A 25,335-nucleotide genomic window follows, 5' to 3' on the forward strand; every position below is an offset into this window, starting at 1 on the left:
TGCTGCCTGAATTCCTGTGTCTTAGAAACCAGTATTTCATGGTTTTTGTCTTTTATTCCTTTGGAAGTGGGACAAAGGCTGAGAGTGAGATTTAGGAAGGAGGGTTAATCTGATTTCTGTCACTGCACCTTTGCTAGAAACTGAAGGCATCCCTTTATGTTCTTAGTTTTCCCTAAATAGATGTTCTAATTTATATTCCAGTGTATTTTGCCAACTCAAGGAAAGAGTCTTTTTCTTCATGGTCTTGCCATCACAAGAAATTGTCAGTACTCATGTCTGTTACTCTAACAAAGGAATTTGTGCCCTACTGACTCAACTTAGTGGGAGGTGCATTGAAAAGACGATGTGTACATTACCCAGAGATTGCACATACTCAGCAGCTAAACTTCCAAGCTGATCGGAAAGTATTCTAATAATTATAAGTGTTTATAGTGGTGACCCAGTAATTCACTCCAGAGAAGACCAGCCAGAATGACTCTGGAGAGCTTCTTGCAGAGCAGCTTATGGATTACAGGAGTTTAAAGAAAAAAAAAAAAAATACTCACTGGTTCCAGACATTTGTCGTCTTACCTCCCCTTTATGAGTTGTATTTTGGCTTAGGTTGGATATGGGCAGCATTATTTCTACCGTATTTAAAAATTCTCCAGGCAAAGATTATACATTAATTCAACCAATTTGATATCAGTCAAAGAACTTAAAGTTAGGGTTCGCGCAGGGTGTGGGCCCCTGGCTGCCACCACCACCTAAGCCACAAGCTAATGAGGGGTCTCCCTCCGGTACAGGTGCATTTGCAAGCCCGAGGCTGTCTCTGAATGATATCTCAACAGTACGTGGCTACATCTGCAAAAATTATCTCATTTGAGACAAATTGTTGCAAGCTACTTAATACTGAACCGATAATGCATCTTGTGCAAACCTGGATCCTGAGAATTATTGGGTCAACTTCCACTGATTCCTCAGTTGAAGCTCCTGAGGAAACAAGAGCTCTTTGGATTTTCTGTACTCAGTTGAGGATGTCTCTAGGTTGTAGGACATTTCCCTCTGCCCTTCTCTTTCCCTCTTGGAGTGTGTGCCTTTCTGTCTCTCTCTGTCCCTTATACTCTAAGCTACTGTGGATCTTACCCATTTTCCAGGACTGTGGATTAGGAGTCCCTCAATCAGGAAGCACTTTCTAGGTGCTCACCAGGTACCAGGCCCTTCTCCAGGAAAACTGCTATATCAGGAGCAAAGTCAAGGTCCCACTCCTTGGTGCATTCACACCAGGAGGCATCAAAAATATGATTCACACACACGCACACACACACACACACACACAAGAATCACAGCAGGAGAACAACCTGTCATGTTCTTCTCAGGTTCATCTGCCTGCCAGCGCATAAGGACCCCAGCACTGAGTAAAAAAAGAATTACATAGCACATGGGAAAATGGGTGACTTGAGATCTAGAAGGCAGGTAACTAAGAACCAGGAATTTTTTTTTTTTTTTAAATAAAGGAGTACCTCAGATAAGCAACAGGTCCTTACTTAGCTTAGAGAGTCCATGTGTTGTACTCATCTTCAAGTGACATTATGGCTACATTCAGGAACATCTCCTAAGGGTACCCACACATCCTCTTAAGCTGTTAAGCTATAGCCCTTCTATATATAATCTATAAAAATATGGGCAGCATTATTTCTACCGTAATTAGAAATTCTCCAGGCAAAGATTATACATTAATTCAACCAATTTGATATCAGTTAACGAACTTAAAGTTAAGGTTCACGCAGGGAGTGGGCCCCTGGCTGCCACCACCACCTCGGCCGCTGCTGCTGTCATCGCCTTCATCCCTCGTCCCCGGCCCCCCCCCCCCCCCCCCGCCATGGCCAAGGAGGTCTCTGCGGCACATCCTACACTGAAGATGATTTCTACTGCCCCGTCTGTCAGGAGGTGCTCAAAATGCCCGTGCGGACTGCGGCCTGTCAGCATGTTTTCTGTAGAAAGTTTCCTGACTGCAATGAAAGAAAGTGGAATACATTGTCCCCTCTGTTGTGGAAGTGTGACTAGAAGAGAGGGAGCATGTCCTGAATGGCCTTAGACCTTGAAAATATCATGAGGACATTTTCTGGTAGCTGCAGATGCTGTGCAAAACAGATTAAATTCTATCGCATGAGACATCATTACAAATCTTGTAAGAAGTATCAAGATGAATATGGTGCTTCTTCTATCATTCCAAACTTTCAGGTCTCTCAAGATTCAGTAGGGAACAGTAACAGGAGTGAAATATCTGCATCTGATAACACAGAAACTTACCAAGGGAATACAAGTTCTTCTGGGCAGCCTACCTTTAAGTGTCCTTTGTGTCAAGAATCAAATTTTACCGGACAGAGTTGACAGGATCATTGTAACAGTAACCACCTATTTCAGATAGTTCCTGTGACGTGTCCTATTTGTGTGTCTCTTCCTTGGGGAGATCCTAGCCAGGTTACTAGAAATTTTGTTAGTCATCTAAATCAAAGGCATCAGTTTGATTATGGAGAACTTGCGAATCTTCAGCTAGATGAGGAAACCCCGTATCAAACTGCTGTTGAAGAATCTTCTCTAGTAAACATCTGAAGGCTGTAGACACCTCTGCATCTTTGTACCTGCAAGTGCCATCTTTAAGAAGAAAACTACAGGAAGTCACCATTTCAATAACTTGATGTGTATATTAATAAAAGTAATTCAGTCTATTGTTTTAGATTTTTAATTCAATAATAAAGGTGGGCCATGTAAAATCTTAATTCTTTTGATAAGTTAAAAGATAAATCTTAGGACATTATCTTTATAAACATTAAAAGGATTATATTTCATTAGTGGTGAAAAGAGAATCCCTATTGTACTTATCTTTTTTGCATTACGTGTTCTTGAATTTTTCCTTACTTTTGAAATTTGGTGCAGTTCCTCCCATTGACATTATTGCACACAGGTAACACAGTACCAAATTCTGAATGATGTGATTAATATAAACCTAACAAAACTGAGCCAGTTATTTGAGTTGCAAATGGAGACTTGAAGTGCTAAATGAAACAATCAAAAGAAAACTTTCTAAAATAGAGATTCTAGCTGCAGAATTCAACTATAAGAAAATTGTATTTATATAATATTTAGCATTTTTGAAGACTAGTGAGATTTCTTTAATAATTTTAACTCTTTAAAAAGCAAAAGCTCACTGTATAGATATTTCCTTTTGGCTATTAGAAGGAAATATCAAGAGAAAAATGGATTTCTTTGGTGGACAGTTGGTAATGTCAAATCTTGTTTGTTTGGCTGACTGATTTCTAAGCCTCAAGTACAGTAAGCTGAATTACAGCTCTTTGGCCTCAGAATTTTCAATAACAGAATTGCTGGTTAGCTATGATGAACCTTTTATTACAAACTTGCAGTTGGTGATACTACATTCTCTCTCTATATTTAAATGAGAGGTTTGACTTCATCTCAATTTAGAAACTTGTTCAAAGCTCAAGATGTGTATGTATATATACATGCACTTTTGTATGTGTATATACACATGTAAGCATGCAATTTGTCTGGTTATATGCAGAATTTCTATTAAGATTTTTTAAAGGGACAAGTAATATGCGGTTGATGTGTTTATCTGAGTTGATTAAAATTTTGTATGTTACCAAAATTTTTAAAGTAACAGTCAAATGCTAAGTTGTCTACTTGGCTACTCTGACACCTTAAAAACTGAGTTTATACACCTACACAATTATATGTTTACATGGTGCTCATTTGTTATCTTAAAGATAATGCGGGACTATAGGAGTGAGATGGATCCTACCAGCCACTCTGTTTCACTACATTTCAGTCAAAATTGAGTTCATTCTTAGTATTCATTAAGGAAAGTCATAAAATAACTTGTACTCGAAGGCCCAAATCACAGAATAAAGCTGAAGAGTGGATTAGCTGACATTCCATACTAATATAATTGTTTATGCTTTCTTTAAATTAAGTAACTAAAAGAACATAAAATCTCAGAAGTAGTTTGCTGCTAATATACACATATGTTGTATCAAAAGGTATATTTTGGTTTTGTTAAAACCCTTGTTGACTTTTCTACAGTGAATTTTTTGTAACTTGATTTAATAAAAATGTTAATTTTGAGAAAAAAAGAACTTAAAGTTAATGATAGATCTTAAAATTGCAAGTTGAGCCGAATTGTGGCAGATAAATGTAACTTAGAATCACATATTAGATGATAGCTAAAAACATTTACCCCAAATTAAAAGGGGAATAATTAAGTCACCATGATTTTGAGAATCAAAAAACTTAACCTTGATTTAAAAGATATTATATGGTATACTTAATTTACTGGGACACATAATTTTAAAATTTATAAATAATAATAAATCTGAAAGTTACCATGAGGTAGTTTTTAGACCAAAATTTCAAGCAGTGTGGGGCATACCAAGAGTTATCTCTGGGAGCGTGACAGGACAAATATTTTCTATGTAATTATACATCAATTATTAGAATTCTCTAGAGTGTTAAAAGTATTTGAGGTTCATCCTTATTATCAACTTGAATGTAATTCTTGTTTGCAGCATGGAGAGCACTAATTTATCTAAAGTTAAACCTTTTTTATATTCCTGAGTTACATTTCGGTAAAACAAAGTTAAAGGGAAAAAAAAAAGAAAAAAACCTCACATGGTTGCTAGTCACTGAGATGGAAAGGGTGGTTCAGAACTCCGCTTTGGAGAGAGGCAGAACGACGTATGTGTGGGAAAGCAGGGTGCCTCTGTGCTTGAATTCAGAGTGGACCTGGGACTGGGTCCAGGCCAGAACACAAGACTAAGCATTATTGTCACAGGGCAGCCACCCAACCGAGCGCAGCCACACAGCAGCTCTGGAAAGCTTTTGAGAATATGCCCCTCCCTTCGCAGCATTTCCCATCTGGTTCTCTCAGCCTCCAACCACAGGGAAGGACTCTTCACCCCTGTGTCCTGACAGAACACTTGATGCTCCGTGCAGGGCACAGGGAACCAGGCAAGAGCCAAGGGGGCAGCTGCACTGCCTCGACGGGTTTCTAGCAAAGGAGCGTGGAAGTCCCATGGACAGAGGGGCCTGGTGGGCGAGAGTCCAAGGGGTCGCAAAGAGTTGGACAAGGCTGAGCCAGTGAGCACGAGCAGCAGGCGGTTCCACCACTCAGACGGAGCCAGAGCACACCTGATTGCCCGCCAAAGCAACCCTCAGGAGGCAGAGGGCAGCCGGTGCCGCGGAGGGCGGAGGATGAAAGCCTAGACCGTCCTGGGAACAAACGGCATGAGTGGCCCGCGCTTGAGGAAGAGCTGAATAGAACTGCAACTAGGCAGTCGTTGCGGACTTCCCCTCTAGAGCGGCATTGGTGGTTCAGTGGTAGAATTCTCGCCTCCCACGCGGGAGACCCGGGTTCGATTCCCGGCCAATGCATCGTGGTCTTGCTTGTTTTGGGCTTCCCTGGTGGCTCAGAAGGTAAAGAATCTCTATGAGGAGATACAGGAGACCTGGGCTGGGAAGATCCCCTGGAGAAGGAAATGGCAACCCACTCCAGTATTCTTGCCTGGAGAATCCCATGGACAGAGGAATGCTACAAGGGCTGGCAAAAAGTTCAAAAGGACTGAGCAACCCAGAAGAGAACAGATTTCAGGTTCCCCAAGGGCCAAGAGGGCCCTCTTCTGGACGGTAAAGCTGTTCCCTGGCCTTGGAGGACAGGTCCCAGGGAAGTTAGCTTTGAGAGGGGTGCCAAAGGAAAGGAACAATCCTGAGATATCCGCATGGTTTACTACCAAGTGATGTCATAACTGTTACATAAAGAAAGAATGTGATGCCACCTGGGCACTTAGGTACAGAATATAGGATGTTGGTATTCTTGCAAACTTTTGGTAGCTTAGAAAAGCCTTTGCTTTGAGTGTTTAATGAATTTTTGGAACTGAAGCCTCACATTCTCTTTGAATGGAAACTCTGTTAAGTAAGACTCTGGGTTTACCATGCCAGGAGAAAAGAGTGGAGGCGAGAGCTGGCCAGCCCAGGCTGTTCATGGCATCTGAGCTCCAACAGCCAGTCTGAGGTCCAGGACCCTGAGGCGGGGACTCAGCGGTATTTAGAAACTCTGTGCAGAAATGATCTGCATTGGACCTTTAAGCAAAATACAGTTCCGATGTGGCAGGAAGAGAGAGACTTGTGTGAGTGCAGACGCTGGAAGAAAGAAGGTTTTCCCTGACCGGGAATCGAACCCGGGTCGCGGCGGTGAAAGCGCCGAATCCTAGCCACTAGACCACCAGGGAGCTGTAGACAAAAATGGCTATTTAGCTTCTCCAGGTGAAAGGTGAGTGCAAGATGACCCTTCAGAAAGTCAGAAAGCTGGAAAGGAAATGTCGCAGCGGCCCAGGGCTGTGTGCAGCTGTGCGAGGCTCCCAGCCCTGCCCCCGCCGCTCATCGGCCTTCGCCTCGCCTGTCCTGGGCGTCGCTTTTGCTCCGGGGCAAGGACACAGAGTAGCGGGCTGGGTCCCTCCTGCTCTCGCTCTAGCGCGGCGTGCTGCCGAGCCCAGGTCTTGCTCCCTTCGTGAACCTCGGGTTTTCTTTGGAGTCAGGCTCGGTGATGAGTGGCGGGTGATGAGCGGATCCATCCACCTCCAGATCTCTGCCCTGGCTCCGGGGCCTCTCCGAGCTGAATAAACTTCCAGGTGGTCACCAACTCTTCCTACAGCTGCGTCCCCTGCATCACCCCGGGCCTTTCGCGCCTGTCGGTTTTGCCAATGAAAACGCACATCTCGGGAAAAAGAGAACGAGGCGCTCTGTTTCCGCCCGGTTTCGAACCGGGGACCTTTCGCGTGTGAGGCGAACGTGATAACCACTACACTACGGAAACGGGACAATTTCTACTGCAAGACAGTATCCATGAAATGCCGAGGTCCCGCCACCGCTTTCCACACCACCGACTCTTAACTCTGAGAGAGGGACCTTGACGCCCCTAGCTCTCTCAGGCACGGAGACGGCGGCCCCCGAGGGCCCTGCTTTAGGGTTCCTCCTCTCCCCTGAAGTGAGGACCCTCGCGCCCCCACAGGCTGCCTTCGGGGTCCCGCACCCAACGCAGAATCCTCAGACCCTCAGCTGCGCAGCCTGAGTTCAGGGGTCGCCCCCGCCGACTCCCCAGCTCCCGGAAGCCGCAGGAGGCGGGGACTGGGGGCGCTCGAGGCCCAGGAGACCCCGCAGCCCAGCGGTGTGGACGCCGCCCCTCCCGCGCTGCGGACCCGCGCCTCGGTGGCCCTTTCCACGACGCCGGCGGTCAGCGCTCCGGGCTCTCAGGAATGACCGAGGCTCCCAGTCCACCCGGGAGCCGCCCTCCCCGCTGCCCCTTTGCACCTGACTCCTGCGCTCTTTCTCCGCAAGCCGGTTCGCCGCAGCACTTCTCCGGTGTCCTCCTGGCAAAAGGGAGTCTCTTTGGTGTTGTCTAAAATGTCACCGCACCGTCCCTGGGTGGGCTCGAACCACCAACCTTTCGGTTAACAGCCGAACGCGCTAACCGATTGCGCCACAGAGACAGCAGTACGCGATGCTTTTGGACTCCCTTTGGAGTAGACACTCATTCCCGGGTTAAGCACTCCGGCCCCCAGAGAAACGGTGCCATTTCCTTGCCCACTACCCGCTACAGATGCCAGCGCCCCCAGAATATTTGGGATCCACAGCTCGAACCTTCCGGGCCTGAACCGAAATAGATCCAAGGACAGTTGAACACCGGGTTGGCTCTCATGATGGCCCTGCCCGTTTCGTCGCCTACACCCGATGAATGAGAGTTGGCCCCCCCTGGCAAAGGCCTCCGGGTCTGTGCTTTGGTTTCCTGTGTCCACCAGGCGGTCCACCAGAGTGGGCTACCCTGGGAGCTCAGACTGCAAGAATCCGTCTACAATGCAGGACACCCTGGCTCAATCCCTGATTTTGGAAGATCCCCTGGAGAAGGGAATGGCCACTCACTCCAGTATTCTTACCTGGAGAATCTTTGGACAGTGGAGTCTGGCCGGCTACTGTCCCTAGGGACACAAAGAGTTGAATGCCACTGAGCGCCATTGACTTCCCTGTGAGTGAGTATAGCTGGTTTGTCTGAGTGTTTTCTTTAAATGGTTATTTTTACTCACATTGTAAATTTGGCAAATAGACACTTGTTGTAAGACTGACTTACCCCTCTCCAAATCAGAAGTATATGAAGAATAAAAGAAGCGTTCTCCTGCCTCCATTCCCACTCCACCGCTGACACGCTTTATATGTTACACGTAAGAGGCGGGGGCGGCTTAGGAGTGTAATCAGCCCTATGAGGAAACTGAGGGACCCAGGAAACCCCGCCTCCTGCCCTGACATCCGTCTGCCCCCTCTGGGCTATGATCGGAAAAGGGTGAAGGCAAAGAAAAGGAAAATAACATTCTTATTTGCAGAAATTTTACCTCAAGATGGGACACTCTGGTCACCTAGGCAGACTATGCGGTTGGTGATGGAGAGCTAAGGGGGTCCTCCCTGGCACAAAGCCCAAATTGGATTTCACCTCATTTTCTGAGGTGACAGTGAGCTGCATCGATCAAAGGAGAGGAGCAGAGAGAAAGCAAGAGGGATGAGCACCTGCGGGAGTCAACCGTATTGGAGTCTCCCCAGGGCCTTAGAAGAACTGCCCTGAGCTTATGGGTGGGACGTCTGGAGGCTAAAGAAGCGGATACGGTTCTCTGCCGGCGGAGGCCAGGTGACCCCGGAGGGGGTTCCATGGTGTAATGGTGAGCACTCCGGACTCTGAATCCAGCGATCCGAGTTCAAATCTCGGTGGGACCTTTCTGCCTAGTTAGAAGAGGCACACTTTTTACACCCCTAATGGGACCTGCCTTCCGGCTCCCGCGACCCCCAGCGGAGTGGTTCTCACGGACACGGCGGACAGATGTGGGACCGACCCGGGGCGTCCTCGCTGGACGCGGGCGGCTGTGCCCACCCCTGCCCACCAGAGCCCGGCCCCTCCTCTGCCCTCCAACCCCCGCCCAGGGGCGCAGCGACTCCGCCAGTGCCGCCCCCTCGTCGGGTCCCCTGGGTGTCTGGCGTAAAAGGCAGAGGCTGAGCTCACGGAGTCCCGCCCCGCGAGGGGGCTTCGCACCGCACGGCGTGTAACTGCACGGTCGTCCCTGGGAGTAAATGGTGGCGGGGAGGGCCTGCGATGTCACATATTCACGTATTAGATGATACCTAAAAACATTTACCCCCACGTTGAAAGGGGAATATAAGTAACTATGATTTCTATAAATAAAAGACTTAATCTTCGTTGAAAAAATATTATATGGTGTATTCAATTTTCTGTGAAACAGAATTTTGAATTTTATATATGGAAATATGTTTTGGAATTAGAGTTTGCTTAAGAGAAACAAAGCACTACAGGAAATTTAGGCAGTTCACTTTCATTAGGATTTTGAATAGAAAATAAATCCAAGACTTCTACAATCTACAGTAGTATGGCACCAATATTTTCCACATTTTTAGAAAATCTGAAAGTCAACATGAAGTAGTTTTTAGACCAAAATTATTAAAGCTGTGTAAGGCATACCAGGAGTCATCTCTGAGAGTATGACAGGACAAACATTTTCTATACAATTATACATCAATTATTAGAATTATCTAGAGTGTTAAAAGCATTCAAGATTCATCCTTACTATCAATTTGAAATTTTTTCTTGTCCATAGCATGGAGAGCACTAATTTATCCAAAGCTAAAGGTTTTTTATATTCCTGAGTTACATTTCAGCAGAACAGAAAGTTCAAGGAAAAAAAAACCCAACCCACATGGGTTCTAGCAAAGGTGGTTCACTCCCCCACTTTGGAGAGAGGGAGAGTGGAATATGTGTGGTAAAGCAGGATGCCTCTGTGCTTGAGTTCAGACTGGACCTGGGACTGGGTCAAGGCCAGAAGAACACAAGACTAAGCATTATTATCCTGGGCCTTAGACCCAGCTGACAGCACCCGCACAACAGTTCTGGAAAGCTCTTGAGGGTATTCCCCCTTCCCTGGACGTGTTTCCCATCTGGTCCTCTATTCCACCAGTCACAGGGAAGCATTCTTCACCTCTGTGTCCTGACAGACACTTTATCATCCCTGCAGGACACAGGGAGCCAGGTGAGAGTGAAGGGGAGAGCTGCACTCACCCGATGGGTTTCTAGCAAAGTAGCGGGGAAATCCCATAGAAAGAGGAGCCTGACTGGCTACAGTTCATGGGGTCGAAAAGAGTCAGATATGACTGAGCCAGTGGGGATGAGGACGAGGGGTTCCTGGTGAAACCAGGTGCTTTGATCAGATGGATCAAAGCACCACTGACTGTCCACCTAAGCAACCTGCAAGAGGCCAGACGGCAGCCGGTGCTGCGGAGGGCAGAGGATGAAAGCCTAGAGTATCCTACAAGCACAGGGCATGACAGGCCTGCACCTGGAAAGAGCTGAATAAAACACCATCTAGGTTATTCTTTTAAAAAGCCTCTCAGTAGGGGCGTTGGTGGCTCAGTGGTAGAATTCTCGCCTATCACCCGGGAGACCTGGTTTGATTCCTGGTCAATGCATTGTGGTCGTGTTTGTTTTGGGCTTCCCTGGTGGCTCAGATGGTAAAGAATTGCCTGCCATACAGGAGTCCTGGGTTGGGAAGATCCCCTGGAGAAGGAAATGACAACCCACTCCAGTAGTCTTGCCTGGAGAATCCCATGGACAGAGGAGCATGGTAAGCTACAGTCCAAAGGGATCTCAAAAAGTCTGACATGACTAGCGGCTAATATACATACCCTCTCTACACCCAAAAGAGACCAGATTCCAGGTTCCTGAAGGGCCAAGAGGGCCCTCTTCTGGATGGCCAAGCTGTTCCTATCCTTGGAAGACAGGTCCCACAGAAGATAGCTTTGAGAGGGACGCCAAAGTAAAGGAACCATCCTGAGATGTCCGCATGTTATTATCAAGTGATGTCATAACTCTTACATAAAGAAAGAATATGATGTTAACTGCCCACGTAGGTACAGAATATACCATCTGCAAACTTTTGGTATCTTACAAAAGCTTTTGGTTTTGGTTTTTAATGAATTTTTGGAACTGAAGGCTCACATTCTGGAATGAAAACTCTGTAAGTAAGACTCTGGGTTTACCATGCCAGGAGAAAAGAGTGGAGGCCAGAGCTGACCAGCCTAGGCTGTTCATGGCATCTGAGCTCCAAAAGCCAGCGTGAGGTCCAGGACCCTGAGGCCCAGACTCAGCGGCTTAGGAACTCTGTGCAGAAATGTTCTGCACTGGACTTTTAAGCAAAATACGGTTCCGATCGGGGCAGGAACAGTGACTTCCTTGAGTGCAGACGCTGGAACAAAGAAAGTTTCCCCTGACTGGGAATGAACTCGGGTCGCAGAGGTGAGAGCGCCAAATCCTAGCCACTAGACCCCACCAGGGAGCTGTAGACAAAAGGTTATTTCGCTTCTTCAGGAAAAAGATGAGTCGTCAGAAAGCAGCAAAAGAAATAGCTCAGCGGCCTACAGCTGAGTGCATACCTCACCCCGTGCCTTTCGCCTTTGCCAATGCGAACGCACATCTCCGCGGTGGGGGTGGGGGAAGAACAACCTGTTTCCGCCCGGTTTCGAACCGGGGACCTTTCGCGTGTGAGGCGAACGTGATAACCACTACACTACGGAAACGGGACACTCTCCACTACTTAACACTGTATCCATGAAATTCCGAATGCTGCCTCCAGCATCCAGACCACCAAATTTTAACACTCAAACAGGAACCTTGAAGCCCCAAGCTCGCTCAGACACGGAAACGCCGGTTCCCGAGGGCCCTGCTTTAAAGTTCCTCATCTCCCCTCAAGTGAGAACACTGGGGCCCCCACAGGCTGCATTCGGGGTCCCGCACCCAACGCAGAGTCCTCAGACCCTTAGCTCCGCCCCCGAACTCAGGGGTCGCCCCAGCCGACTCCCCAGCTCCCGGAAGCCGCAGGAGGCGGGGACAGTGGCTGTGCGTCCGAGGCCAGGAGACCCCGCAGCCCAGCGGTGTGGACGCCGCCCCTCCCGGGCTGCGGGCCGGCGCCTCGGTGGCCCTGTTCATGGCGCAGGCGGTCAGCACTCTGGGGTCTCAGGATTGATCGCCGCTTCCAGTCCCCCGGGACCCACCCTCCCCGCTGCTCCTTTGTACCTGACTCCTGGGCTCTTTCTCTGCCTGCCAGCTCGCCGCTGCACTTCCCGGTGTTCTCCTGGCAAAAGGGAGTCTCTCTGGTATTTTCTAAAATCTCATCCCACCGTCCCTGGATGGGCTCGAACCACCAAGCTTTACGGTTAACAGCCGAACGCCCTAACCCATTGCGCTACGGAGACAGCAGTACCGATCTTTCCTGGAGTCTTTGGAGTTGACACTTCTTCCTAAGGTAAGACCCCTGCCCCCAGGGAAACGGTGCCATTTCCGTGGCCTCTACTGACCACAATGCCAGAGCCCCAGAGATACGAGGAGCCAGGGCTCCTATCCTGCGGGCCTGAATGGAAATTGATCCAAGGACAGCTGAACACACGGTGGGTTCCCATGATGGCTCTTCCCGCTTCCTCGCCTACACCCAATGAATGAGAGTTTGCCCACCCTGGCCCAGGCCTCTGGGGCCGAGGTTGTGCTTCGCTTTCCTGTGTCCACCAGGCGATTTCCACCAGAGTGGGCTTCCCTGGGGCTCAGACGGTAAGAATCCGCCTGCAGTGCAGGGCACTCGGTTTCAATCCCTGGTTTGGGACTGTCCCCCGGGGGAGGGCATGCAACCCACTCCAGTATTCTTGCCTGGAGAATCCCCATGGACGGAGGAGTCTGGCGGGCAACAGTCCACAGGTCACAAAGAGTCGGACATGATTGAGCGCAGACACACACACAGGGACCTATAGTCAATATCTTGTAATAACCTTTAATGGAAAATATGGAAATTTTGGGAAAATATGGAAAAAATGGAAAATTTCAAAAATAATATATGTATATATGTGTAACTGAAGCACACACACAAAAAAGAATTCTACTTTTTGAAAATTTAATAATATTTATCTTTTTGCTAGTTTTTCTATGTCTTGTGGATATCTAATAACAGTGTATGAAATACAAAATTTTGAATATATTTGTGTAGGATATGATTAATATAAATTAATTATGTAAGATAATTAATTATTAAATAAATTAATGTAGGATATGATTAATATAAATTAATTAAATATAAATCTATTATATTTAAATTATTGACACCATTCAAGATGCTCCTATTCTTAGTTTTTCTGTACTTGATAAAATATTCTCAGAGAAAAGTTAATGTTTCACTATGATTATATATTTTTTCTTTTCTTTTGTGTTTCTTCTGATTTTTGCTTTATGTATCTTTGTTTCTTTGTTGTTAAGATGTCTAATGGTTTATGATATCTGTCTTCTTTGTGAATCGTGTACCTTTTATTGTTAAAAATATTCATCTTTCTTTCATTTAAAATAAATAAATTTTAAAAATTCAAAATAAATAAATACTTGTTTTAAAAAAAAGAAAACCTATTTCAGTGACTTTAACAAGTTGGAAAGAAACCTTGTGGTGCTAGGATGATATTCACAAGGGACAAGCACAAAATATTATATGCAGTTTAAAACACAAAGCAACCCACAGAGGAAGAGGAAGATGGGGCTGGAGGCAGGGAGCTCAAACCTGATTTCAAGTTTAATGAGAAGCCCACGTGCTTCCCCAGTGAGGGAAAAGAAGCTACCATAATATTGGTCTCCACCAAGAAGGTAATTAAGACATAATCTAGTCAGTAATCCTTATAAGTTAATTACTCACATACCAAGTACAGTATTAAATTCAGGATTTTTTCCCCACAATATTAAAATGGTGTGGAAGAAATGAGAGAAACAAACAACATCAAGACTGTCTAAAAGTTTTGAATTTTTCTGATGGAAAAGTGACTTCATGATAGTCCTTTTGACAATGAAAGAATTTGGGATAATATTGATCCTTGATGTTTTCTATGCTTGCAAGAATAGAAGTACAAAATAGCTTTAAAGTTTAGAAAGAGATAGATCTGTAATATCAGTACTAGGGTTCACAAATATTGGCCGCCGAGGGAATGTCCCCGTCAGTGGTAACCTTCAGAACAGACCAGGTGGCCTTGAGTATCAGTTTGGCCTAGTCAACTAGAATACAGGAGCTCCCGAGATTCCATGACACCCCCCACCTTCCAGTTCTGTTATTGCAACTCCATGGTTACCTGGCCCGCTGGGTCCTCTCTCTGGCACTCTTGTCAGAGCCTGACCTCTGAGCTTTGGCTTCTTGTGCCTCATTTTTACAGTTAAGGATTCTCAGAGTTGAGGAATGCTGACAAAGTAGGCCCCAAAGTAAGTAATAAATCGCATCTTCATTTTAAAAACGTTTAATACATTCTTTTCCACTGAATGAAATCTCATTAAAGCAAAAGTTACATACTGTAATAGTCACCCAGTCATTATAATTGTATACTTTAATGATTTTAGTAATTTCTCAGGCTGTACACGCATCACCACAATCCATTCACTTGTCTCTAATTGCTTATTTCTTCGGGTTTCTTTTCCCCAGTTTCTGGCTCTGCTTCTTCCATCCTAAGCTTCAGCATGGCAGTATCTCACACCATTTTCTCTGGTTTGAGGACAGAAATGGGCATCTTGGAAACCAACCAGTACTTGCACTCCCAGCTGGAAAAAAGCAAACAGGACTTTCGAGACCTCACAGAGAAACTGCTCATGTCCCAAGCTACTGTTTACTCCCTGGCCAACCAGCTGCAGAAATACAGTAAGTCCTTGGGGTCACAGTCACCATAGTGATAAATGATTGTCTTCCCTCTAAGAAACAAAACACCCTCAAACTGTATTCTTTTCCCTTCTTCATCAAAATAAATTGCATCCTTACTACACTCCCAGAAAGGTGGAAGCAGGTAGTTAACTCCCTTCTCAGAGGATGGAGACACTGACGAACAAAGGGGTAAAGTTTGTAGTGAGAGTATAGGGAGGAATAGAGGCTAAGATCTCATTCAGGCACTAGACTTTTTTTCTGTCTCAGGAATATATATTAGATTCTATAAACATATAATATCCTTGTTGGCTTAAACATCTCAGGATTTAATTCAAACTTTTTGTGAGCACCCATTTGCAAAGCACTGTGCTAGCTGCACTAGGGAAGAAAGAAGTGACAGGACACCCTGCCTACCTTAAAGGTCCTTAAAGCTGTCTGTTCCCAACTGAACCACAGAGATCTGGAAATGAGAACATCAGTAGCACACAGCAAGGGGAGGGGAGGAGCTGTAGTGACTGAGGAACATGGGAATGAGGACCGAGGGCGACAGGAGGAAAAGGGCAGAATTCTTACTGATGCAGCAGTGGAGTTCACTTTCAAATTTCTACCATTAGTTTTCAACAAACCAATGGGGGATAAAATTTGCTGTCCAACTTATTGACATGGATCAAAAAGTAAAAATTAAAGCCTAGTTATCAAAGAAGTGAAACGAGCTTTCAGGTATGGGAATGTAAGTGTTTGTTTGTTTGTTTTTACATCATTTATTATGATCATAATACAGCTTTTTTTAAAACTGGAGAAGAAAGATGTCACCAAACATCTTCGTGTATAGGTAACACAGTGTAGTAATTAAGAATGTGTACCCTGGGGCCAGACTTCCTGGTTTCAAACCCAAGTTGTTCATCTTCTCCATGTCTCAGTTTCCTCATCAGTAATGATAACAGGAAGAATATCTACCTCCTCAGAGAGAGATGATGATTTCAGGATGATAATTCTCAAAAATGTGTTAGAACAAGGCCTTGGCTGCTGCTGCTAAGTCACTTCAGTCGTGTCCGAGTCTGTGCGACCCCATAGACGGCAGCCCACCAGGCTCCTCTGTCCCTGAGATTCTCCAGACAAGAACACTGGAGTGGGTTGCCATTTCCTTGACAAACACTGTGTATTAGTTTTCCCACCAACCTAACGCAGCATCTGTTAGCATTGAGCATGTCTTTCGGGTTACTTCCCCTTAGTGTGCATTTTTACACAGTTGTATCTAGATAAACTTTAAAATCTTGGAAATATTGAGGGATTCTCGAAACTCTCAACATGGGAGGACTGTCAGCCGTACAGTCCTTGGAGGATTCCCAAACACACAGGGAATTCCTCCTCTGTGCCCAGGTTCATACTTTCCTTAAGAGGCTGTGTGCTTTGGTAAAGTGGCCCAAGATTTGGAGTCACAACTCAAGAGTATGTGAATTCTGACTTTGCTTCATTCCAGTTGAATCATTCAGAGTTATTTTACTCTCTATGAGGTTCTGTCTCCTCAGCTCTAACTTGGGGGGAATCAAATGCTAGTAGCTGGGAAAGCTGAGGAATCAGATGTGGGATTCCTAGTGTGGAGCCTGGTACCCAGGTGACATCTGTCCTCGGGTGGGCCCTCCTCCTCCCTTGAAGGCTGGACCACAGCAGCAGGGCCAGCTTCCCCTGAGACAGTGTCTCTGTTTCCGCAGAGTGTGAAGAGTACAGGGACCTCATTGAATCTGTGCTGGAGGAGGAAACGCCCTTTGAGAAGGGGAAGCTGGCAGAGAAGAGGAGACTGGCTACACGACTTGGGTAAGGAGGAAGCTGTGTGGAAAGTGTGGAAAGTGGGGAAGCCCAGGACGGTAGAATAAAGAGAAAACTTGTGCAGGGAGAAGGGCAGAAATGTACACACAGGCACAGAACTAGACAAAGACAGCCTGTGGGAACTAATGGAGGACTCTCTGGATTCTCCCTGAAGTAATATATGAATAAAATGAGCTCACATGCTCGTATTGGAATTCTGGCAATGTGGCTTGTGAATTAACAATGGGCAAATGATCTCAATTTTCCATGAATCTCAGCGACCTCATCTGTGAAATAAAAATACTGACAGTGTCTGCCTCAGAGGGTTATGGAGATGAAATGCACGATGACCAGCGGTTATAACCATTTCACACACATGTGGAGCTTTCAACAATATTGGCCATAATTATTATACCTGTTCTTGCTCTTCATAGGGCTAGTACTTATCATCTTTTTTTAAATATTAGATTTGGTTTTTATTGTAGAGCATACATGAGAACAAAGTGCTGACACAAAGCTCCAAGTCACATTTGGGAAGTAAGCTAAAAAAACCTGTAACTGTTTTAGTTATACAGTCCTGACTGGAGGAACCCATGGTGGCAAAAAAGCCCTGGCTCGTGAGAGGGGTTTCTTGATGATGGCTGCCCCAGGTTATGCTGCATCAGGCCTGGGCCTCTGTGAGACTAGGTCCCTGGCAGGTGGCAGCCTGGGGACGAGGAGGACCTCTGCCCTTAAGGCTGGGGCTTAGCCGTGGCTGGGAAGGGACACTCCTAATTTCTAATGTCCCCAAGTACCTTTTATGATAGTAATGTTTCTCTTCCCCACCTTTGATTGATTGATTTATTTCTAAAAGTATCAGACTATGTGGAGTGTTAGCTGGCAGGGCCACTGGGTAGACAGCTAATTGAGCAGTCATTGCCTGGAAAATGAATTATTAATTTGCAAGGCCCAGTATTGCCTATCCTTAGAGACTTTCATAGATAGGGTAGATTGTGGCATTGAAGACATCTTCTCAACCTTGGTTAAAATGAAATCTGAGAAGCTCAGATGTGTAAGAGCCACTAAAGTGGAGATGCTTGACTGAAGGAGGCCTAGGTCTGGAGACCCTGTTTCTCCCTGATCTTTGCCTTCCACTCTTCTGACACTTTATAGGAACTCTAAGGAATAGAGTTTTGAAAGACAATCTATGGATGATTACTTAGTGTTGAGGAGATTGAAGCATCAGATGGGGTAGATGACTATTAATATCTAGTCTAGCATTAGGGTTATGTGGTTTTAAGTATTAACTGATTGTCTGCTGAGGTATGAATGCTCTACTATGCACTGTAAGCTGTCATATGGACTGTCTCTAGCCTCACAGAGCTCACATTCTAGTTGGGAATCTATAAAAAGTATTTGTACAAAATTAGAAAACTGTGAAATCCCAGACAGAGTCATGTAATTGTTACTCAGAATTTTAATTACTCTTGAGTGCCTCCTTATCTGTTATAATAGCTTATTTTCATGTCATTCAGAGGAATGCTCTTCATCTTAACCCTCTCACTGATTTTTCTTTTCATCCTTTCAGTTAATATCAGATGTACATGTCCAACACTTCTGTACCTGGCTTCCCCACCCCCAATTGGTCACACTTTCTGTATAATGTTTGATGACGCATATGACATTAAAATGGATGTGCACTGAAGTGAGGAACTGAAGGGGCTCTTTTTTTTAAGTGAGGTTAATGAAAAAGAAGGAAACAAACCCAACACTATTTCCTCATTCCTTCTGTTACAGGCAAGTCACACAACCTGTGCAAGTATTCAACTTGGGAAATTCCTTACAAGTAATCAAAGACACACCTCTGCTGAAATTTCCATAACTTATCATTCATGACATTCACTTTTACATTTTACTTTACTTTTCTTTTTTTTTACATTTTACTTTTCTTTGCCACTTTAGGAGATATGATCCCCTGATTGAGGCTCAGGCCCGAGAACTGACCTGCTTACGACAGAAGATACATGAAGGGAAAGGTGTCTGTCATCTATTCACACAGCATGCAAAGAACACAATTAAGACTTTTGAGAGTTTCCTCAAGAGCACTGACATGACCTACTACCAGAGACAGAGATACTGTGAGCTCCTGGCCCAAGGAAGCCAGCTGGCAGAGAGACTTGCCAGCAAACTCTCCACTGGTAAGTTATCTTATAGGCTCTGAGAACACTTAGCTCCTCCAGAGATCCTAACCTCACATGAGACTCCACACCTTCACAACTCCTTCGGTGACGTTGTAGCCAGGTGTCCTGTGGTTCTGTGGTGTTCTCAGCTACAGGACAGCTTCCCTGGTGGCTCAGCTGGTAAAGAACCTGCCTGCCAATGCAGGAGATACAGACGTGGGTTCGCTCCCTGGGTCAGGAGGATCCCCTGGAGAAGGAAGTGGCAACCCACTCCAGAATGAACCTATCAGCTAGAAATACCTGGGCGTCCAACCCTGGGCCCAAGGCGAGCCTCCACAGACATATTCCAAAAAGGAGCCAATATTGTCACTGGACTGACCCTTGTGGTTCTTATGATTGCAAGATATACCTCAGCTACAACCATCAGGGAACTTTGAAAAACATGAGGTATATCACTCACATTTCCCAGAGGGCACATGGCTCACGCAGGGCTACCCAGTGAGGTTAGGGTCTGGTTACCTGTAAAAAGAGGGAGACAGCACAAGGCTGTGGTTCTACCTAATTTGGTTTGAGGGTGGGGTGCCTAGGATTTCATAGGTTCACTCTTTACTGGTGAATAAAGTGCAGGAAAGAAAAACAAGGGGTCAGACATCAATGATCTAAATCAGCCAGGGATCTCTAAAACAAGAGAAACTTCAGACGTGGAGCACCTTGCCTCTTCATCTGGCCCTGAAGGTGCCCATGTGTTCCTTCAAGATAGCTGTCTTTGAAGTGGATGCCTTCAGAATCAGTAGCCTGATATCAGACCTTGGGTTACAATTTTAAAAGAAGAGGACTGTCAGGTGCTTACAGCATACCTGCTTCCCACCCTATAATCTGGGGACCATGACAATGGTACTTGAGAGTACAGTGGAGAATATATGGGGCTGGAGACCACATTGTTAAAACTGTTTTCATCATCACATGCTTTTGGAGCAGGAGGCAGCAGCCATCGAATCATTTTTGGTTTTTAATATACTTGATATGCATTAAACTGACCCACTGGAGAATCAGTTCTGTGAGTTTTGAAAAATGCATACAGTGTTACATAAAAGTACAATCAAGATACAGAACAGTTCCATCGTTTGTAAAAGTTCCCTGTACCTCTTTGCAGTCAACCATTTCCTCCAAATCAAGTCCCTGCAACCACTGGAATTGTTTTTTGTCCCTTTAGATATTTTTTAATCTCCAGAATGTATCAGTAGTTTGTTCCTTTTTATTGATGAGTACTATTCCATTATAGAGATGTACCACTTTTTGTTTATCCAGTCATCCACTGAAGAACATTTAGATTGTTTTCAGTTTGGGGTGATTATGATTCATAGTTGTTAAGATTCACATACAGATTTTTGTGTGAAAATACATTTTCACTTCACTTTGCTTGGATAAATATCTTGGAGTAGGATTGCTGAGTCACATGGTGAATGTGTGTGTGTGTGTGTGTGTGTGTGTGTTAGTCACTCAGTCATATCTGACTCTCTGTGAGTCCATGGACTGTATAGCCTGCCAGGTTCCTCTGTTCATGGAATGCTCTAGGCAAGAATATTGGAGTGGGTTGTCATTTCCTTCTCCAGGGGATCTTCCCAACCCGGGGATCAAACCCATGTCCTGTATTGCAGGCGGATTGTTTACTATCTGAGCCACAGGGAAGCTTAAAGAGTGTACGTATCCTCAAAGTGTACATTATAAGATTGTACATTTAACTTATAAGAAACTACCAAACTGTTTTCCAGTGTGACAAAACCATTTCACATTCCCCTGAGCAATGAGTTAGATTGCAGTTGTTCCCCAATACCAGCGCTTGACATTATCCGGTTGTTGTTTTGGGGCTTTTTGTCTTTTAATAGCTGTGGGGTTGCTTATCATTGTGATTTTTAATTTGCGTTTTCTTATTGACTAATGGTTTTGAAGATCTTTTCATATGTCTACTGATCATCCATGTATCTTTGGGAAAGTGAGTGTCTACTATATTGTTCATTTTAAAGTAGTTTTTCATATTATTGAGTCTTGAGAGTTCTTTATATTTCTGGATACAAGTCCTTTATCAGATATTTGACTTGTCAGTATTTTCTCCCAGTTTGTGGCTTATCTTTTCATTCTCTTAACTTTCTTTCAGAGTGAAAAATTTCTTAATATTGGTGAGGTCCAACTTATTGGATCATCATTGTCTAGTTTTATCTAAGACTCTTTGCCTAAAACAAGGTTCTTGGCCTTTCCATATAGATTTTACAGTCATTGTCTATAAAAAAATCCTGTTGGGATTTTGAGTGGCATTGCATTAAATCTGTGATAAGTTTAAGGAGAATTTATATTTTTAGTAATATTGGGTATTCTAATTAATGATCACAGTGTCTTTCATCAGGTTGAGATAGTTCTTTGTTTTATTTATTCATATTTCCATGAACAAGCCAACCTTTTTTTATTGTTTTATGATGGTGACTGCTGACAATAGAGAAGAAATTTTGTCTCCTAACACAAATATGAGCAGGCCGAGGTCCAGCTAAATAAAACTTCCAACTTATTTAAGGAAGTTCCTTATTTGCTAAGAATTCTATTTTGAATTGACATTGTTTTGTCAAATGCCTTTTTGTTCATCAAACAAATGATTATATATATATATTTTTTTATGTTGTGTCCTTTTAGATTGTACTCTGGACATTTTGAATATTATATTGTGAGACACTGGGTCCTGTTAAAGCCCTCTGGATTATTTCTTAGCAGGCAATCAACCACTTCTAGGTTTAGACTGCAAGTTCTGTCTCACATTCTATGGGTAGCAGTTCCAACATTAGTTTAGTGTTTAGGGCCTTTGATGTGTTGTTTGGGTCAGTTCAGCAAGTATGCCACTAGGTTTAGTCTGGACTAGCTGATGGTTTATATCGTAATTCAGTTCTCTAATCCTTTCCCATGATTCCTTGTCTCTGTTCCACACAAGCTCAGTTTGGGGATGAACTCTAATATTTTTGACAGTCTGTAGATCATTTCCCAGCCTCTCCTCTCTCTGGCATTTCTTCTCTACAAGGGGCCTCTTCCACATTCCTCTGTTCAGAAAGATTGGGTTCTCCCAGTCATTTCTCCTGTCACACTGTCCTGCAGAACTGCAGGGGGCTACTCTTAAGATCAAGAGGCAAGAAAATTGAGACAGAAAAAAGAGGAGGGGACACTCGTCACACTTTTCAGACAATTAGTCCCTTTTGGACTAGAGCCCTAGATTCTCATTTGTGGTTAACATCCCTGCTCAGCTGTCTCAACAACACAGTTCTGCAAATGGGCTGGTCTCTGGGCAGGGTCAGGAGAGAAAAAAAAAGAAATGGGGAAGAGTCTCTTTACACTCATCAGCAGAGGTCCCCCCCGTCCAGTCATTTAGATAGAACAGGGGGTTTCTCCTGTTGTATTTGCTCCTCTGTGGCTGCTGGAATATCTGTGTGAGAGCAGTACTGGGACTCACAGCCATGGTCCACCCACCAAGTTTGTGGGGGAAATGAAGGTTAGAGCTGAAGGAGTGCAGAAGCCAGCCAGGCAAGTATCCCGTCTACTGGAGAACAGGACATTGTGAGCTTTTTGCCTTGACTCAATAGCAGATGTCCTGGTGACGATTCAGCCAACCAGCAATATTTTGTTCACTGTTGCTCAGGAAAGCCTGCCAGGCTGCTCCTCTAAAGACACAACTTTAGCCCTCCTGGAATAATTCTCCCAGAGCATTCTGAACAAACATATAGAGTATTGTGTCTCTGGTCAGATAGGCCCTTGTATTTGTAAGCATGAGATGGGACCTGCTCAATTTCCCACTAACTCTTTCTATTTTTGGTTCACAGAAAATCACCATGATAGGAAGGATGAAGAGGGACAGGAGTCACGGGCAGCCAGGTAACTCTGAGCGATGAAAGGGCTGATCATGGAGTGGTGAAACCTAGAGAGGAGTCCAGAAGCAAGAGACCCAGAGGCCAAAGGTCCCAGATCCAGGAGAATCCAGAAGCTGCTGATTGTTCCTATTTCATTCATTCATCATACGATGATGTGTCCTTTAACCCATGTTATCTGTTCTCATTGAAGTTCTTGTATTAGTTGCCATTTCTTAGTAATTCTTCAAGTTTAGTTAACTGAGTCATTTTGACCTAAAGGTAAACCAGCCAGAGAAACCTGGTCTCTATTTTCTGAAAACCTGTATGATTAAAAACTGAAGTGAAATGCCTGTTTCTGCCCAGTTGCCCTGAGATATGTTGGCCAATGTTTCATAGCCAGAAATATCTTGAAAAATAAAGCCAATCATGTCATATACATATATAAATATACATATATATGGAGAGAATGATCTAAAAGCTACAAGAGTCCTAGGAGGTTACATTCCCTCAGGAGCCAGTCTTCAATGGACCCCTTCACATACTCTTACATAAAATTTGTCCATAGCATTTTAATGTCTGTATTATAGGAGTCTGTGTGTCCTGTATGTCAGAGTATATTTTAGAGAAGTCGTTGAGTCTACTTCCTCATCCACATTTAGAGGTCAGTGCACTGAACACATGCTGCTCTCTCTTCTACCCCCATTCTATGCACACTGAAGTCCCAGTTAGAAATGGATTGTTATGTTTTTCTCTCTGAGAGGATAGGCCTTTTGGTTTCTGGTGTCCCTTCCATGAGCTTCAGATGAGCACCAGCTGTCAGGATGAAGCTGGTTGCCTTCTTTTCATCTCCTGTCTTGTCTGCCTCCTTCTCCATCCCCCACTCAGGCTCAGCATGGGGCTCCAGGAGGAAGAAGTGAATGAAGTCCTGGAAGACTCACTAGATGAAAAGTATCTGACGCATTCCAGTCGCCATGACTCCCACCAGCCTCCCAGCAGCAATGCCTCTGTGTGTGATGTGCAGGACCAGCTCTGATATAGACTGAGCCAGTGAGTATTCCCAATACAGACAGAATAACCCCCAACAACCAGAAGACTGAATAATAAAGCTCTGGTAGCTTCTACCTGCTCACCATCTCTGTCTAGGCTGATTAACATCATCTCTGCAGGCACACCCTAAGAACTAACCTTGAAAAAGTGATTAGGCTGAATTCAGTTCTGGGACCACGTTTTATGTCACTGGTGTGTCTGTTTATTTGCATTCTCCCTGGTCCACACATCACCTCCCTTTCTCTGGCCCCCACTGGCATATGCAAGCTGAGGAACCCCAGGCAAACCAGAGTGTAGAGAGAGAAGGGATCATGAGAAACTCTCTGCCACGCCTCAGCACATGTACATAATAAACTTCATTATTTAAGATGAAGCATCTTAGCTTTCCTGAAATGTTCTAGCTAATTACAGTTTCTGAATGGTGCCCTTTAGGCTTTTCTAGCTTTCTAAGAATATCATCAGCCTTGCCCATATTTGGGGTCCACTTATCATGGTTCCTCAGCAATGCAGGAGACGAGGCAGGTTCCCCATGAACTCATGGCTCCTGAGTTTAAGCACCAGTGTCCATCGCCCCTCAGGTGGCTTCTCTCCCCATGAGGTTCCATCTTAGTACAGACTATTGGGTGGTGAAAGTTAAGCTTCTGCCCCATCACACTGAAGTCCCCACACTTGAGTCCTGGTTTTGTTCTGGGCTGAGGCAAAAGCACAGAACAAGGATGCAGAGAGCATCCTTGGAAGCAAATGTGTGTAACTCGACTAAACTGTAATTATTTCCTGGAACAGGATGCACGTCTCACTTCTACAGGCAGATCTTGGAATCCACTGCCCAGCTGTACAATGAAAACACAGATATCAGGGGAGAAAATCAGAGCCTTCCACATCACCTGAGTCATATTCCAGAGATAAGCGGTCAAAACCCACAGGGAGAGACCACCCTCAGATCGCTCTCTTCTCTTGCCACATCTGGCTATCAAAACAAAAGATGTGGAGAACAACACTATTACACAATCCATAACTCTCCTAGTTTTCTCTATCTAGAAAGATGTTCCCTCTACAGGTCCCCAGACTCCAGGCTCCAGGAATGGCTCTAGGAAACCCACCATTTACTTACAAAATTCACCCTATTATTTAAGCCTGAATTCCAGTCTTAGGTTTCTCAACTTATAGGTCATGTAGCTCTAGTTACTTAACCTCTTGACCAACTGTTTCCTCAGGGGCAAAGGAAGTATACTTGAATATATTTAGATTCTGGAACCAGTTCTGACATGGCAAGGGAGATTTCCCATTCCATAGGTTAAGGTTAAGTGTTCAGTCATACAAGATTACCACACACCTCCACACCTTGTCCATTTCTGAGGGCAGTTGAAAGCCCAGATTGTCACCTGAACTCCTGACTGACTGGCTAGAAATCAGGATATCACCATCCGCTCCTCAGGTTCAATTAATTTCCTAGAGTTGTTCCTACAGAACTCAGAGAAACATTGTACTTACTACACTATCGGTTTATTATAAGAGGATATAACTCAGGAACAGCAGATGGAAGAGATGCACAGGGCAGGGCATGGGGGAAAGTGTGGAGCCTCCATGCCTTCTCAGAGAAAGCGTAGTACCTAGTACTCTCCTAGTACCTCCATGTGGTCA

At 44.7% G+C, this 25,335-nt stretch overlaps 1 protein-coding gene, 6 non-coding genes and 1 pseudogene across 7 annotated transcripts; 4 read left to right on the top strand and 4 right to left on the bottom strand.

The window, feature by feature from the left end:
- Nucleotides 1–1,858: 1,858 nt before the first annotated feature.
- Nucleotides 1,859–2,624, top strand: LOC133040164 (E3 ubiquitin-protein ligase RNF138-like; annotated as a pseudogene).
- A 2,732-nt stretch (nt 2,625–5,356) lies between these two features.
- TRNAG-CCC (transfer RNA glycine (anticodon CCC)) lies at nt 5,357–5,427 on the top strand. The gene has a single exon. It is a non-coding gene; the product is annotated as a tRNA-Gly (tRNA).
- A 782-nt stretch (nt 5,428–6,209) lies between these two features.
- On the bottom strand, nt 6,210–6,281 carry TRNAE-UUC (transfer RNA glutamic acid (anticodon UUC)). The gene has a single exon. It is a non-coding gene; the product is annotated as a tRNA-Glu (tRNA).
- A 511-nt stretch (nt 6,282–6,792) lies between these two features.
- On the bottom strand, nt 6,793–6,865 carry TRNAV-CAC (transfer RNA valine (anticodon CAC)). Its single transcript has one exon. It is a non-coding gene; the product is annotated as a tRNA-Val (tRNA).
- A 599-nt stretch (nt 6,866–7,464) lies between these two features.
- On the bottom strand, nt 7,465–7,538 carry TRNAN-GUU (transfer RNA asparagine (anticodon GUU)). Its single transcript has one exon. It is a non-coding gene; the product is annotated as a tRNA-Asn (tRNA).
- Nucleotides 7,539–8,736: 1,198 nt separating this feature from the next.
- TRNAQ-CUG (transfer RNA glutamine (anticodon CUG)) lies at nt 8,737–8,808 on the top strand. Its single transcript has one exon. It is a non-coding gene; the product is annotated as a tRNA-Gln (tRNA).
- Nucleotides 8,809–11,600: 2,792 nt separating this feature from the next.
- Nucleotides 11,601–11,673, bottom strand: TRNAV-CAC (transfer RNA valine (anticodon CAC)). Its single transcript has one exon. It is a non-coding gene; the product is annotated as a tRNA-Val (tRNA).
- A 2,950-nt stretch (nt 11,674–14,623) lies between these two features.
- LOC133040165 (neuroblastoma breakpoint family member 6-like protein) lies at nt 14,624–23,680 on the top strand. Its single transcript, XM_061119921.1, has 5 exons — nt 14,624–14,801; nt 16,514–16,616; nt 18,549–18,784; nt 22,621–22,672; nt 23,533–23,680. Exons 1-5 carry the CDS (start codon nt 14,624–14,626, stop codon nt 23,678–23,680), a joined length of 717 nt encoding a protein of 238 aa, XP_060975904.1.
- The last annotated feature ends 1,655 nt before the right edge of the window (nt 23,681–25,335 follow it).

Source organism: Dama dama, chromosome 20 (assembly GCF_033118175.1).
Source record: "Dama dama isolate Ldn47 chromosome 20, ASM3311817v1, whole genome shotgun sequence".
NCBI lineage: Eukaryota > Metazoa > Chordata > Mammalia > Artiodactyla > Cervidae > Dama > Dama dama.

Bases quoted from the DNA above. Each gene is read 5' to 3' on its own strand.
- LOC133040165 (XM_061119921.1), top strand. From the start codon at position 14,624: ATGGCAGTATCTCACACCATTTTCTCTGGTTTGAGGACAGAAATGGGC. The intron at 16,617-18,548 runs GTAAGGAGGAAG...TTGCCACTTTAG, and splicing joins AGACTGGCTACACGACTTGG to GAGATATGATCCCCTGATTG. The intron at 22,673-23,532 runs GTAACTCTGAGC...TCCCCCACTCAG, and splicing joins CAGGAGTCACGGGCAGCCAG to GCTCAGCATGGGGCTCCAGG.